Raw genomic sequence first — 16,794 nt, 5'->3', positions numbered from 1 at the left:
TGACACAAACTCCATTCCCAATTTCAGTATTTTGAAGAGATCGCTGTCTTGTCAACCTCCTTCTCTGCCTGTCTGTCCCCACCATCCTATGGAGGTACTTTCCCATGCAACTGCAGGAGATGCAAACGCCAACCCTCTTTCTTCCTTTTGCAACTTTCACTGCACTGCACAAGGTGTTCACAACACGACCTCTTCCACCTTGGAGAAATCACGACAGATTGAGTGATTACTTTGCGGAACACCTGAGTTCAATTGCAGGAGGGACCTGGAGTGTTTGGTTGCCTGACATTTTAGACCACCGTCCTCTCAGACTCTTCTACTCGTGGCTTTCGAATCAGAATTAGAATCAGATTTATTATCACTGACATGTCATGAAATTTGTTACTCTGCAGTAGCAGTACAGTGCAATAAATAAAATATACTATAAATTACAATAAGAAATAAGTATATAAAATAATTAAATAAGTCGTGCGAAAAGACAGCAAAAATTGTGATCATGGGATCATTGTCCGTTTAGCAGTCAGAAATTCTGAACGGCTTCCTCCACTGTTACATGTCCCAAATGCGACACCTTCTCTTCCACCAGGGCATCTTTCCAGGCTCAGTAGTGAATTCTACAACTTTAGGTAACTCGTTTGTTCTTTCTGGCTGTTTCCGAACATGCCATTTCTGCCAGACATCCATTTGTGATTTCTCTCTATACTGTTATAATCAGGATTTCCAGGCACTTCTCACAGCCTGCAGTAACACACAAGCCCTTTTCCCCAGGGTTGAAATGTCAATACTAGTGGGGAAATACTCATGATGAGAAAGAGAAAGTTTACAGGAGATTTATGAGGCAGGTTTTGCTCTTTTACACAGAGAGTGGTAGGTGCCAGGGGAAGCACTAGAAGCAGATACGATGTTAACATTTAAGAGGTGTTTTGACAGGGACATGAAGAAGCAGGGAATGGAGACCATGTGGTTCATGATGGGATTAGTTTGCATTGACACCCTCAGGCCAATGGCAGACATCATGGGACAAATGGCTTGTTCCTTGTTCCTGTGCTGTACTGTTCCATCAACATCTAGAGAAACTAGAGAAGGGACAGTGTTGAATCTTCTGTTAGAGAATGAAATAGGTCAGGTGATGGAGGTGTGTTGGGGAGCACTTCGGATCCAGTGATCAGAATGCCATTAGTTTCAATATAATTATGGAGAAGGATAGGATTGGACCCAGGGTTGAGATTTTTGATTGGAGAAAGGCTAACTTTGAGGAGATGCGAAAGGATTTAGAAGGAATGGATTGGGACAATTTGTTTTATGGGAAGGATGTAATAGAAAAATGGCAGTCATTTAAAGGTGAAATTTTGAGGATACAGAATCTTTATGTTCCTGTTAGGTTGAAAGGAAAGGTTAAAAGTTTGAGAGAGCCGTGGTTTTCAAGGGAATTTGGAAACTTGGTCAGGAAAGAGAGAGACATCTACAATAAATATAGGAAGATGGAGTAAATGAGGTGCTCGAGGAATATAAAGAATGTAAGAAGAATCTTAAGAAAGAAATAAGAAAAGCTTAAAGAAGATATGAGGTTGCTTTGGCAAGTAAGGTGAAAATAAATCCGAAGGGTTTCTACAGTTATATTAATAGCAAAAGGAAAGTGGGGGATAAAATTGGTCCCTTAGAGAATCAGAGTGGACAGCTATGTCTGGAGCCAAAAGAGATGGGGGAGATTTTGAACAATTTCCTGACAAGCTATTCCCTAGGACCTTGAGGGAAGTTAGTATAGAAATAGCAGCGGCTCTGACAGAAATATTTCAAATGTCATCAGAAACGGGGACGGTGCCAGAGGATTGGCATATTGCTCATGTGTTTCCATTGTTTAAAAAGGGTTCTAAGAGTAAACCTAGCAATTATAGGCCTGTCAGTTTGACGTCAGTGGTGGGTAAATTAATGGAAAGTATTCTTAGAGATGGTATATATAATTATCTGGATAGACAGGGTCTGATTAGGAACAGTCAACATGGATTTGTGTGTGGAAGGTCATGTTTGACAAATCTTATTTAAATTTTTGAAGAGGTTACGAGGAAAGTTGATGAGGGTAAAGCAGTGGATGTTGTCTATACTGACTTCAGTAAGGCCTTTGACAAGGTTCTGCATGGAAGGTTAGTTAGGAAGGTTCAATCTTTAGGTGTTAATATTGAAGTAGTAAAATGGATTCAACAGTGCCTGGATGGGAGATGCCAGAGAGTAGTGGTGGATAATTGTTTGTCAGGTTGGAGGCCGGTGACTAGTGGTGTGCCTCAGGGATCGGTACTGGGTCCAATGTTGTTTGTCATATACATTAATGATCTGGATGATGGGGTGGTAAATTAGATTAGTAAGTATGCAGATGATACTAAGGTAGGTGGCGTTGTGGATAATGAAGTAGGTTTTCAAAGTTTGCAGAGAGATTTAGGCCAGTTAGAAGAGTGGGCTGAATGATGGCAAATGGCTTTGGGTTGGTTTGAGTTCCTAAGAAACCGCTGATCTCCCGGGATTTTCATGCACAGCAGTTTCTGAAGTTTGCAGAGAATGGTACAAAAAACAAAAAGCATCCAGTGAGTGGCAGTTCTGTGAGCAAGAAAGGTTCGATAATGAGAAAGGGTCAGAGGAGAATGGCCAGGCTAGTTCTTGCAACAGTAATTTAAATAACCATGGGTTACAACAGAGGTGTGCGGAAGAGCATCTCTGAATGCACAACGCACCGAACCTTGAAGTGGATGGGTTTCAGCAGCAGAATACCACGAACATACATTCAGTAGCCACTTTAGGAGGTACTTAACCAGAATCAGAATGAGGTTTAATAATATCGGCATATGTTGTGAAATTTGTGGCAGCAGTATAATGCAATACATATTAATAGAGAAAAAAAGAACATGAATTACTGTTTTTCAGAATTTGCTGCACATTCTATGGAATCCTCCGCAACCAAACAAACTTCAGTGAGCTTGAGAGGATTCCTCTGAATACTGGCCCCTCAAACTGCATCTCCCTTCAAATTCCCCTCACCATGTCCCACTCTGCATTTGCAAGAACACAAAAGTGTCTGATTTGTTTGCTCAGCAGGTCTAGGTCTTATTGCTTCCAAGAAATAAATCAAAAATGACTCAAACAGCAGGAATCCGGCCCAGTTTTCCAATCAATTGTGTTTGGATTTGTCAATGAATGAAAACAACATAATTATACAAAAGGACCTGCATACAGAAGCTCAGCTGTCTGGGAGTATATTTTCCTTTAATTCTCAGCACGTTTCTTTTTAACTATCACGAGTTGCTTTGCTGCCTACAACTGACTGTCACTTCAAAGTGCATTTAGAATTAACCCTATTGGCAAGGTACTGGTCTCACAAAGGCCAAACAAGGCAGAAATAGCAGATTTCCCTCCCTGAAGGACTCATTGACCAATTTACACAATCCAATAGCTCCACAGCCACATATACACTTCAATGCAGCTCAAAGCTATAGCAGGCAATTAGGAAAACAGGACAGTTCCTGTGTGGGTCAGCTCCCCCCACTATCCAGGACATCTACAAGAGGTTATCTCAGAGGAAGGTGACGTCCCCCATCATCTAGGCCATGCTCTCTTGCAACTGCTATCAGGAAGGAAGTACAAGAACCTTAGGTCCCACGCCACCAGGTTTAGGAACAATTATTACCATACAACCATCAGCTCCTGAACCATTGGGGATAACTTTACTCACCATATCTCTGAACTGATTCCACAACTTACAGACTCACTTTCATGGACACTACAACTCATGTTCTCAGCATTATTTATTTTATTATTGCACAATTTGTCTTCTTTTGCACTTTGATCATTTTCAGTCTTTATGTATAGTTTTTCATAAGTTCTATTGTATTTCTTTGTTTTCTGTAAATGTTTGCAAGAAACTGAATCTCAAAACAGTATATGGTAATATATACTGCACATAAATATTACTTTGACATTGATTACCAGAAATCTCCACCATCTGGGCCACAATCTCTTCTCAATGCATCTCAAGTCATCAGGAAGGAAGTACATATAACCATATAACAATTACAGCACGGAAACAGGCTATCTCGGCCCTTCTAGTCCGTGCCGAACACTTACTCTCACCTAGTCCCACCTACCTGCACTCAGCCCGTAACCCTCCATTCCTTTCCTGTCCATATTCTCAATTTATTTTTAAATGACAAAATCGAACCTGTCTCTACCACTTCTACTGGAAGCTCGTTCCACACAGCTACCACTCTCTGAGTAAAGAAGTTACCCCTCGCGTTACCCCTAAACTTTTGCCTCTTAACTCTCAACTCAGGGGCCTGAAGACCAACACGTCAAGGTTAAAAAGAAACAGATTTTTCCCATCAGGTTCTTGAACCAAACTGAAAAGCCCCAACACTTTTGATTAGCTTTGCTTGTCACATTTTTTTCTTTGAAACATACAGTGAAATGCATAGTTTTGCATCAATGACCAAGAATTGGAGAGGGATCTGGTTCAGCTGGGAAAATGGGCTGAAAAATGGCAGATGGAATTTAATAATGAGAAGTGTGAGATGTTGCACTTTGGGAGGACTAACCAGCATAGATCATACACAGTGAATAGTAGAGCAATGAGGAGTGTGGTACAACAAACGATCTGGGAATACAGGTCCATAACTTGTTGAAAGCAGTGTCACAGGTAGATAAGGTTGTAAAGAAAGTTTTTTGCACATTGGCCTTCATAAATCAAAGAACTGAGTACAGGAGATGGGATGTTATGCTGAAGTTGTATAAGACTTTGGTGAGGCTTAATTTGGAGCTTAGTGTGCAGTTTTGGTCACCTACCAACAGGAAAGATGCAAATAAGGTTGAAAGAGTACAGGAAAAAATTACAGGGATGTTGCTAGGTCTGGAGGATTTGAGTTATAAGGAAAAATTGAAAAGGTTAAGACTTTATTCTTTAGAGTGCAGAAGATTGAAAGATTTGATAGAGGTATACAATATTATGAGGGGTACAGTTAGGGTAAATGCAAGCAGGCTTTTTCCACCTAGGTTGGGTGGGACTACAACTAGAGGTCATGGGCTAAGGGTGAAATGTGCAAAGTTTATGGGGAACATGAGGAGAAACTTCTTCACCCAGAGGGCTGTGAGAGTGTGGAATGAGCTACCAGCACAAGTGGTACATGTGAGCTTGATTTCAATGTTTAAGCAAAATTTGGATAGGTACATAGATAGTAGGGGTATGGAGGGTTGTGTTGGCGCATGGCCAAGTGGTTAAGGCATTTGTCTAGTTATCTGGAGGTCGCTAGTTCGAGCCTGAGCTGAGGCTTGCGTGTGTGTCCTTGAGCAAGGCACTTAACCATACATTGCTCTGCGACGACACTGGTGACAAACTGTATGGGTCCTAATGCCCTTCCCTTGCCCTTCAACATTTGTGGCATGGAGAGGGGAGACTTGCAGCTTGGGCAACTGCTGGTCTATCATAAAAAAAACTTTGCCCAGGCTTACACCCTGGAAACTTTCCAAGGTGCAAATCCATGGTGTATCGAGACTAACGGAGGCCTACCTATGGAGGGCTATAGTCCCGGTGCAGATCAATGTGAGTAGGCAGATTAAATGGTTTCAGCATGGTCTTGATGGGCCAATGGACTTGCTTCTGTGTTGTACTTTTCTATGATTCTGTGACTGAACTGGGGGCATTCTGCAAGTGTCCCCACGCTTCCAGCAACATAGCCTGCCCACAGCACACTAACCTTCATCATAATCGTTCATCTGGGAACTGGAGCATCTGGAGGAAACCTACACAGATACAGTGAGATTGTACAAATTCCTTCGAAACAGTGGCAGGAATCAAACCTCAATCAGTGATCGATGGCACTGTAAAGCGATTGCAATGACTACTACATTACCATGTTGTTCACTACCTCGAACTACATTTCTTTCTCTCTGTCTCTCTCTCTCTCTCAATTACACTAGTGTCATTTTTTTTGTTTATTTTTGCACACGTAGAATTAATATTATTTGAAGTTAATGTTAACATGTTTGCCCTCATTTTATAATGTACTACAGTATGCCATTGCTACAAAAAGCAGATTTTATGACACCTATACCCTGTGCCCGTATGACTACAACACTTCTCCGAGGATTATCATCCTGTCATGGTGGTGAGGCTTGTGAATTCCTGAGAGTAATGCCGTCTGGAGTTTAGCTCCTGGAAGGGTCATCCATGGTGGTAAGGTCAAGGGGGACAAAGAGTGATCCGTCAAGACCTCATCGGTGAAGATGACAGAAGATGATGACACATCACAACAGCAGTGATGGTGGAGGAAAGCTGAAGTAGTGAAGGGTGCATAGTCGTCTGGTATGCCACATACTGGACCATCACCCTGATCTGTCAAGGACCATGTGGAGGCTGCATTAGCTTCCCCATATTAAACAAAGTCACGCCTTCTCCATTAAGGGAACAACCCATTGGGGAACATCATAGTCCACTGACATGATCGCACTACTCCAACTATGACAATGAAGCTGACCTTTACACAAATTTGAAAGAGGATTTGAGTGCTAGAATAGACTCCTTGATCTCACTGCTTCCAGTAAGGAGTTTGTACGTTCTTTCCGTGACCACATGGGTTTCCTCCCACATTTCAAAGACATACTGGTTGGTAGTTAATTGATCATCGTAAGTTGTCCCATGATTAGGCAAGGATTAAAATCGGAGGATTGCTGGGCGGTGCCACTCAAAGGCCCAGAAGGACTTGTTCCGTGCTGTATCTCAATGAAATAAAATTAAAATTCCTATTATACGCAGCCCGAGTGAGGAAAGATATACAGGTACTTGCCAAAGAGGGAGCGTGGCAAAGGTTCAACACCAGATGGATTATTGAATTGTAGGGCCATCAAAGAGAGCTGAGAAAAATGAGCGATATAAGAGACAACAGAATCAGAAACTGATTTATTACCACTGACATATGACACGAAATTTGCTGTCTGCCGTGTCTGGAACCTTGAGCAATAAACAATGTTCTGGAGGAACTCAGCAGATCCAGCAGCACCTGTCAGGACCTTGATGCAGGGTATCATTTCAAAACATTATCAATCCCTTTCCCCAACACAGCTATTGTTTGAACCACTAAAGATTTAAAGATGAAAAAGATTAGCTTTATTTGTCACGTTAATCAAAACACTGAAACATACAGTGACATGTGTCCTTTGCGTCAATTACTAACACAGTCCAAGGATGAGCTGGGGACAGCCCGTAAGTGTCGCCATGGTTCCAGAGCCAACATAGCATGCCCACAAGTTACAAACCTTGACCCTTACATCTTTTGGGATGTGGGAGAAAACTGAAGCACCCAGAGACCACAGGAAAAACAAAGAAACTCCTTACAGACAGCAGTGGGAACTGAGCCTGATCATAATCACTGGCATTGTACAGCACTGCACTAACCGCTATGCTATCATGCCACCCTATTGTGCTACTGTGCCATTACATTCCTCAGATTCACATTCAGGTGCCTTTATTTATCACATGTCCTATTACGCTACTGGCAGTTAGGGCAGCAATGAAGGCAACCCATCTCTGTCTGTCAGTGGTCAGGGTTTCCTCTTTGTTTTCACTACTGTCAACCATGAAAGTCCCAGGTGGAGGATCAGGAATACCGTCACACTCAGATATAGGATTCTTCATTGCTGTTTCTGTAACAATTTTGTTTTACCAGTCAGGGTTGTTAGCCCTGAGCTGAATCCCCAAACCTGGAGGACCAGTGGATCAATCTTAGTCTGGCCTCTACCCTTTCACCTGTTTGACATGAGTGACCCTACCAAGGGCCAAAGCATGAAGTCCTGACTCCAGCCAGCATAGCTCTCTGGATCATTGAGGCACACAAGCCTCCAAACCAAGATGAGGTTGAGGTCCTCTTCGATGATGTAAAGTGCATCTAATTTACAATGAAATATGTTATTTGCATTAACAACCAACACAACTTAAGGATGTGTTTGGCGCAGCCCGCAAGCGTCGCCACATATTCCTGTGCCAGCATAGCATGTCCACCATGTTTGCACAACACCCAAGCAACGAAAACAAAAACAGAACAATAGCAACACAACAATAATAGTAAAGCCCTTTTTCTACCACCCATCCATGCGCAGTCACACAGACAGTCCTCTAACCCCAGGACAGGCTGTCTCTGGACCCACAGACATTGGACCGTTGACTTTTCCAGCAGACTTGCTGACCCATGGCTCTGGCTATCAGGTCTCAGCTTCCAGACTTCCTACCAACCTTTGGGCATTGATTGGCGGTATCGACCCTGCACTCGCCAACGACGGCGAATGAGGACCCCAAACTCCAGTCTCGCCAACTCGCATACCTAGATGTTCACCAGCACCAGGCGCTTCATTGGTAGAATAAGAAATAATCTAATTGAAACATACAAAATTCTCATAGAGTTTGGCAAGGTAGATAAGGAGATGATAACTCCCCTCACTGGGGTGTCTACAGTGAGGGAATCAAAAATAAAAGGTCAGCTGTAGAGGACAGAGATAAGAAGAAATTCCTTCACCTAGAGAATAATGATCCTCTGTAACTCTCAACCCAAAGCTTCCCAAGAGAAAGATTAACCGATTTTTAGATATTTTAGAAATTGAAGGAGTTGTGTTTAGTGCAGGAAAATGACACTGAGGTAAGAGATCAGTCATAATCCAAATGAATCAGCAAGAGGGATAAAACGGGCAATTTCTGCTTTTATTTCTTAACTTAAGGAGCACTTTACTGTGGGGAGATGGCGAGTTCTAGAGGATCTATTAAACCAAAGCTCTGGGTGATCGTAAAAGTCTTTTTGCACAATTCGGAAAAGAAACACCAGAATCATTTCCAGTGCTTTATCCCTTTATCAAGAGCACCAAATTAAATTCGCAGCTCATGGTCAGAACAGAGTCTGCGGCAGCCAACAGCACACAAACTGCATATATCATTTGCTCTGGAAACCTTTGGGATAACCAAGAGCCAGGAAAGAGACCATTTAATTGCATTCCCCCACCACCCCTCCTTCTTCACTGATATTATTTTCTTACAGCGGTACTTTATTTTCAAATCAAATTCTCAAACCCTCCTGGCAGGATTTGAACTTATGTCCTACTGATCGATAATCCAGCAACAAGGCCCCTACACGACTGTGCCCTGACATGCCCTTTTGAACTCCTCTACTCTTGAAAGTGTTTACTTTATTGGGTTAGCACCCTGGAGACAATGCATTGAGTGGATACAATACATTACAGTAATAGCTGCTCTTGGCTCCTATCCCCTATAATTAAATCATTCCACATTAAAGGCCTTCATGTGGTATTTCCTTTGCTTTGTGGAGACAATTACTTCAACTACTCCCTGAAGGCCAAGTGACGTCATCAAGTTACTTCACATGATATAAGTAATCAGACTCATAAAAATCTAATTCCTCCTCCATTCTTTCCGATCACACATTGCCACCGACTGTAAGTCCACTGGGGTGTCAGAGGCCAACATCTCTGTCTAAATGTGCAATGTGCAATTTATAGTAATTTGTAATAAATAGTATGTACAAAGGACAGTAAATATAACATAGAAATACAATTGTATCAGTGTGAATTAATCAGTCTGATGGCCTGGTGGAAGAAGCTGTCCCGGAGCCTGTTGGTCCTGGCTTTTATGCTGTGGTACCATTTCCTGGATGATAGCAGCTGGAACAATTTGTGGCTGGGGTTACTCGGGTCCCCAATGTTCCTTTGGGCCCTTTTTATGCACCGGTCTCTGTAAATCTCCTGAAACATACGAAGTTCACATCTACAGATGCGCTGGGCTGTCCACACCACTCCTGCAGAGTCCTGCAATTGAGGGAATTGCAGTTCCCATACCAGGCAGTAGTGTATCCAGTCAGGATAGTCTCAATTGTGCCCTTGCAGATTAATGGATTTGTGGCTAAATTTGCTGGATGATACAAAGATAGGTAGAGGAGCGGGTAGTGTTGAGGAAACAGAGAGCCTGCAGAGAGACCTAGATAGTTTAGGGGAAATGGCAAAGAAGTGGCAAATGAAATACAATGTTGGAAAGTGGATGGTCATGCACTTTGGTGGAAGAAATAAACGGGAAGACTATTATTTAGATGGGGAGAGAATTCAAAATGCAGAAATACAAAGGGACTTGGGAGTCCTTGTGCAGGATACCCTAAAGGTTAACCTCGAGGTGGAGTCGGTGGTGAAGAAGACAAATACAATGTAGCATTCATTTCTAGAGGTATAGAATATAAGAGCAAGGATGTGATGTTGAGGCTCTATAAAGCATTCGTGAGACCACACTTGGAGTATTGTGTGCAGTTCAGGGCTCCTTATTTTAGAAAGGATATACGGACATTGGAGAGGGTTCAGAGAAAATTCACAAGAATGATTCCAGGAATAAAAGGGTTACCGTATGAGGAACATCTGGCAGCTCTTGGGCTGTATTCCCTGAAGTTCAGGAGAATGAGGGGGGATCTCATAGAAACATTCCAACTGTTAAAAGGCCTGAACAGATTAGATATGGCAAAGTTATTTCCCATGGTAGGGAAGTCTAGGACAAGAGGGCACAACTTCAGGTTTGAAGGCCGTCCATTTAGAACAAAGATACGGAGAAATTATTTTAGTCAGAGGGTGGTAAATCTGTGGAATTTGATGCCACGAGTGGCTGTGGAGGCCAGTTCATTGGGTGTATTTAAGGCAGAGATAGGTAGATTCTTGATTAGCCAGGGCATCAATGGAATGGGGAGAAGGCAGGGGAGTGGGGATGACTGGAAGACTTGGATCAGCCCATGATTGAATGGCGGAGCACACTCGATGGGCTGAATGGCCTACTTCTGCCCCCTATATCTTATGGTCTTAAATATATTCACTGTAATTCAGTTTTTTTTTATAATGTATTGCAATGTACTGCTGCCACATAACAACAAATTTTACGACATATTCTGATGATATTAAACCTGTTTCTGATTCTGTTGAGATGGTGAAAAGTTCAACATCACTGCAGTTCTTTCTTTATTGTCAATAAAGGATGAGGAAATAAGGATTTATATTAAAGAGCTTTCAGTTTTCACTAAGATAGAGCTCCACAATTTCCTTTAGATTTTCTGCCCTTTTTTCAAAAGCTGAGAGATTACATTAAACTTGGTGACACAACATATGCATTGTTCTGGTATCCAAAATAAAACAGAAAGCTCTTGCAAAACCTCAGTGATAATCCCAGAAGAACAGAGTATACCCATGCTGTCTGATCAACGAGGATATACCTGAGTGTGGTCTGATGGACATATTTAAATTTACCAAGGAGTTTGATGGGGCTGATGTAGATAAGAGATGTCCATTTTCAGGTCACTCCAGTACTACGTATAAATTGCTGCAAATAAACCTAGATTAGCTTTAATAAGTTTAGCTTTATTTGTCATATGCACATCGAAACATACAGTGAAATATGTCATTTGGACCAAAGCAAATCAGCGAGGATTCTGCTAGGCAGCCTGCAAGTGTCGCTACGCTTCCGGTGCCAACACAGTATGCCCACAATTCACTAACCCTAACCCTTGTCTTTGGAATGTGGGAGGAAACCAGAGCACCCGGAAGAAACCCACACAGTCACAGGTAGAACGTACAAACTCCTTACAGGCAGCAGCGGGAATTGAACCCCGATCGGTGATCGCTGGTGTTATGCTACCATGTCGCCCACCTTGATAAGTAATTCATAAGAATATGAGCTGACCATTTAGCAGGATCCTAGCTGATGGTGTACGACACCACCATTTTTCCCCACACTAAATCCCTTGGGAGAGTGACCAGAATGTGGTATGCAATGTTAGATGGAACAGATGAGACAAATAACACAGGTGCATTTCAAAAGTTTGACAAGCGTGAAGGAGTAGATGAAAAGCAAGGATATAGTGTAAGGAGTAAACAAAGTGTGCTGGAATGAGGTCAGTGCTGAACAAAACCCCCATCAAAGTCCCGTCAGGTCAAATCATCTATGCAACATGTCTAAGTAATTCGGCTGTTGCCAGACTCCTTGGTGGGCACACAAATGAACAGTACGAGAAAAAACTATCCTCCTCTTCTAGGGAAAACACTTTCACCTGAGCAAATTGCACTTGCTGATATTAGACCTTGAGGGGTCACTCTGAAAAACTCTGCAGCTCATGTTCTTGGTATTATCTGTTTATTTATTTGTTTGTTTCTCTATCTATCTATCTATTTATTTATTATTTGCAGTTTTCTTTCCTTTGCACATTGATTATCTGAGTTTGCTAGTTTGTCAGTTCTTTATAAATTCTGTTGTATAACTTTGTTTTTCTGTGAATGTCTGCAAGAAGACGAATCTCAAGGTAGTATATAACATACAATCAGTAGCCACTTTATTAGGCACACCTGTACATTAATGCAAATATCTAATCAGCCGATCATGTGTCAGCAACTCAATGCATAAAAGCATGCCAACATGGTCAACAGCTTCAGTTGCTGTTCAGACCAAACATCAGACTGGGGAAGAAAGGTGACCTAAGTGACTTTGACCATGGAACGATTGATTGTTGGTGCCAGACGGGATGGTTCGAGTGTCTCAGAAACTGCTGGTATCATGGGATTTTCACGCACAGCAATCTCTAGAGTTTACAAAAACTGGTGTGAAAAACAAAAAAAGACATCCAATGAGTGGCATTTCTGTGGGTGAAAACACTTCATTAACAGGGGAGGTCAGAGGAGAGTGGCCAGCCTGGTTCAAGCTGACAGGAAGGGGACAGTAACTCAACTAACCATGCGTTACAACAGTGGTGTGCAGAGAAGCATCTCTGAAAACACATGCCAAACCTTGAAGTGGATTGGCTACAGCAGTGGAAGACCACTTCTGTAGCTAATTAAGTAGCCACTGAATGTATATGTATTTTGATAATAAATTTACTCTGAACTTTGAAGAACTTAAGCTTCCAGGTCTACCTTCAGTGATAGGCACCAGTGTGTCAAGGTTACCTCTGCAGCCCTGGACCCTTTAAATATTGATTAGCTGCAGCACAAGCAGTTAATCCTTCTTCCAATTTATGCATTCAACTCCTTATTAAAACCCTTCAGCAATAAAAAAAAAGAGAACAGAATCCCTATGCTCCAAACGGTGTGGTACATTTTCCAGCTGTTAACAGATTTAAACCAGACAGGCTCAACCACACTGCATTCCCTGCTACTGACTAACGCACTAATTCCTCCAACTGAAGGCAACACACTCTGATGCAAATTAGGTTCCACATCAGCATCACATCTCTTTCATTCTCTCTCATTTAGATCTTCATTGACTTTCAAGACCATGAAGAAACCTCCAGGGATCCTTATCCTGAAGCAGAATAGAAATGAGTGTGACTTTGACAAATCTTAGGGGATGAGTCTGCTAGGAGAGCTGGGTAGCAGGTACTATCCTCTCCACCTCACACCTACAATCACTTCAAAATAAAAATCAGAAATATAATTGTCAGAAGAAGCTGAGGTATAATTTTAGCATGCAGACTACCATATTGATGCAATTACAAAGAAGGCATGATAGTGGCTGTATTTCATTTGGAGTTTGAGGAGACTTGGTAGGTCACCAAAGACGCTCACAAATTTCTGCAAATGTACTCTGAAAAGCTGCATCATCATCTGGTATGCACAGGATCGGAAAAAGCTACAGAAAGTTGTAAACTCAGCCAGCTCCATCATGAACACTAACATCAAGGGCATTTTCAAAAGGTGATGCCTCAAAAAGGTGGCATCTAACATTAAGGCCTACCATCACCCAGGACATGCCCTCTTCTCATTACTACCATCAAGGAGGTGGCACAGGAACCTGAAGACACAAATTCAATGTTTCAAAAAGAGCTTCCTCCTCTCCACTATCAAATTTCTGAATGGACAACGAACCCATGAACACTACCTATTTTTTTCTTTTTTGCACTACTTACTTAATTTATGTACACATATCTTATTGTAACTTATACAGTGTTTTTTTATTATGTATTACAATGTACCAGTGCTGCAAACCAACAAATTCCATGACATATGTCGGTGATATTAAACCTGATTCTGCGCTAGTGAAAAGAATCCAGAAGCTCCCTCACACAGAGGAATGAAAAATACAAAGATGAAATATGATTTGTTTATGGGAATGATGCAGTTGAGATCAATCAACCCAATGAGGATGGAAAACTGTCTGAACTTGCTTTGTTGGCCGACTTCCGCCGCTGTATTGCTAAGCAACATGGATGAGCATAGGGATCACTATAAATGAGGGACTGGGCTTTGTGTGACTAAATCCAACACACCTCACAACATTGAAGAGCAATTTGGATAGGCTCATAGATGGGAAAGGTATGGAAGTCAATGGTCCAGATGCAAGACAATGGGACAAGGCAGAATAATAGTTCAGCATAGACTAGACAGGCCAAAGAGTCTGTTTCTGTGCTGTAGTTTTCTATGACTACAGGTAGTCCCTGAGTTACGAACGTCCAACTTACGAACAGCTCATACTTACTAACCAAGGAAGGAGAACGCCGTCCGCCATTTTAAGTCAGATCGCGACGCCGTCCGCCATTTTAAGTCGTTGCCGTTGACACTGTGTTGAGTGTTTAACTTTGTATTTGGCTTGAATTGTTCTTAGTAAGATTGACCCTGACCCTGCCCCGCCCCATTCCAGTCGGCTGATGGCGCAGTGAGATCAGCGCCGGGCTGGAGAACGGTGGTTCACGAGTTCGATCCATTGACAGACAGCTCACGTGCTGGGTTGTTGTCGATCCAGTGACTCCCGTACCATCTGTGCCGGGTTAATTTCGAGCTCGCAACTCGACCGCTTAAAAAAAAAACACAGCCACCTCCAGTTTAAATTCCCATGCGGAATATTGTGGAGGATCAAATATCCAAACCCAGCACAGCCCCACTTGTCCCATTTAGTGCGGTGGTCCTTAGGACCCAGCGGACCTCGGGAGCTGGCACAGCTCGGGATCCACCGCCCGCAGTGTTTCTGTTCCATTGACTGCGTGCAGTGGTCCTTAGGACCCAGCGGACCTCGGGAGCCGGCGCAGTTCGGGATCCGCCACCCGCAGTGTTTCTGTTCCATTGATGGGAAGCGATCGCGATTGAAAATAAAGTGGAAATAATAAAGCGCTTGGAAAGAGGTGAAACGCCATCGGTCATTTGAAAAGCGTTAGGCTACAATCGGTCAACGATTGGAACAATTTTAAAGGATAAAGGATAAAGTGAGAATAATGGAGCATGTGAAAGGCCTTGCCCCAATGAAAGCTACAATTATTACTAAGCAATGTAGTGCTTTAATTATTGGAATACATACGTTTCTTAAGTGTTTTATATGCATAGAAAGGTAAAATATATACTATATACTAAGACAAACGTTTGACTGACGCTAAATAATACTGGATGTACTTGTTCCAACGTACGTACATATCCGACTTAAAGATGGACTCAGGAACGGAACTTGTACGTAACCCGGGGACTGCCTGTAGTAGACACAATATTGATAAATTTTACCAATAATTTACCAATTATTACCAATGTTCAGAATTGAAACCAGAGTGTGTCTTCAGCCTCCAGTACCTTCTCCTGATGGTAGTAATGAGAAGAGGGCATGTCCTGAATGGTGAGGATCTTTATTGATGAATGCCATCTTCTTGAGGCATTGTCTTTGATAGTGGGGAGGACAGTGCCCATGATGGAGCTGGCTGAGTTTGCACCGTTCCGCATCTTTTTTTGATTCTGTGCTTTGGCACTTCCACACCCGACTGTGATGCAACCATTCAGAATGTTCTCCTTAGTACATCTGCAGAAATTTGCTCGACTCTTTGGCGACATGCCAACTCTCCTCAAGCTCCTAATGAAATATAGCCAATGTCATGCCTTCTATGTTGGGCCCCAGATAGATCAGAAAACACCCAGGAACTGAAGACTGCCCATCCTTTCCCATGCCTGAACCCTCAGTGAGCACTGGTGTGTGTTCTCCTGACTTCGCCATCTCTCCTCCTCCTTGAAACTCAAAGCTCATTTGATTTCCCACTTTTCAAATGGTGAAAGGGTTTGATAGAGTGGATGTGGAGAGGATGTATCCTATGGTGGGAGAGTCTAAGACCAGAGGACAAAGCCTCAGAATAGAGGGACGTCCTTTTAGAATAGAGATGAGAAGGAATTTCTTTAGCCAGAGAGTGGTGAATCTGTAGAATTCATTGTCACAGGCAGCTATGGAGGCCAAGTTTTTATCTATATTTAAGACAGAGGTTGACAAATTCTTGATTGGCCAGGGCATGAAGGGATACGGGAAGATGGCAGGAAACTGGGGTTGAGAAGAAAATTGGATCAGCCATGATGAAATCACAGAGCAAACTTGCTGGGCCAAATGTCTTAATTCTGCTTTTATATCTTGTGGTCTTTCCAGTTCTGGTGAAACTCTTACTTTTGTTTCTCCTTCCACAGATGCTACCTGACTTACCAAGTATTTCCAGCACTTTGCGATTTAACTATTGGCTTATTAATATTTGTTTCAACAGAAACACGAAGATGGGCAAATCATTTGGTCCTTCAATCATGTTCCACCATGCAATAATCATGACTGATCCCCCAAATTTGGTACTCTGTTCTAGCTTTCTCTCCGTGTTCTTTGATCCCTAGGAAAGACATCCACCTCTTCCTTGAGGTTTGACTTCATCCATGTGACATCACCTGCAGGTTGTCCCCAGCACATTGTTGAGTGTGTTGTTTGTTAATGCAAGTGACACACTTCACTGTAGATTTTTATGT

At 42.4% G+C, this 16,794-nt stretch overlaps 1 protein-coding gene across 3 annotated transcripts in view; it reads right to left on the bottom strand.

The window, feature by feature from the left end:
- The window catches only part of pigk (phosphatidylinositol glycan anchor biosynthesis, class K), a 158,584-nt gene that overhangs the window by 7,821 nt on the left and 133,969 nt on the right, over nucleotides 1-16,794 (bottom strand). The window contains exon 11 of one of the 3 annotated variants that reach the window (XM_073062591.1): nucleotides 12,625-12,648. The exons of 1 other annotated variant lie outside the window; for it this stretch is intronic. In XM_073062591.1, the coding sequence (XP_072918692.1) occupies nucleotides 12,640-12,648 (9 nt within the window). In that variant the 3' untranslated portion in view covers nucleotides 12,625-12,639. Of the gene's footprint in view, nucleotides 1-12,624; nucleotides 12,649-13,795; nucleotides 13,841-16,794 lie in introns of those variants that run through there. One more of the 3 variants, XM_073062590.1, reaches the window with a different exon arrangement.

Source organism: Hemitrygon akajei, chromosome 12, assembly GCF_048418815.1.
Source record: "Hemitrygon akajei chromosome 12, sHemAka1.3, whole genome shotgun sequence".
Taxonomy (NCBI): Eukaryota; Metazoa; Chordata; class Chondrichthyes; order Myliobatiformes; family Dasyatidae; genus Hemitrygon; species Hemitrygon akajei.
Note: the sequence above shows the minus strand (reverse complement) of the source record. Positions and strands in the feature narration are given on the sequence as shown.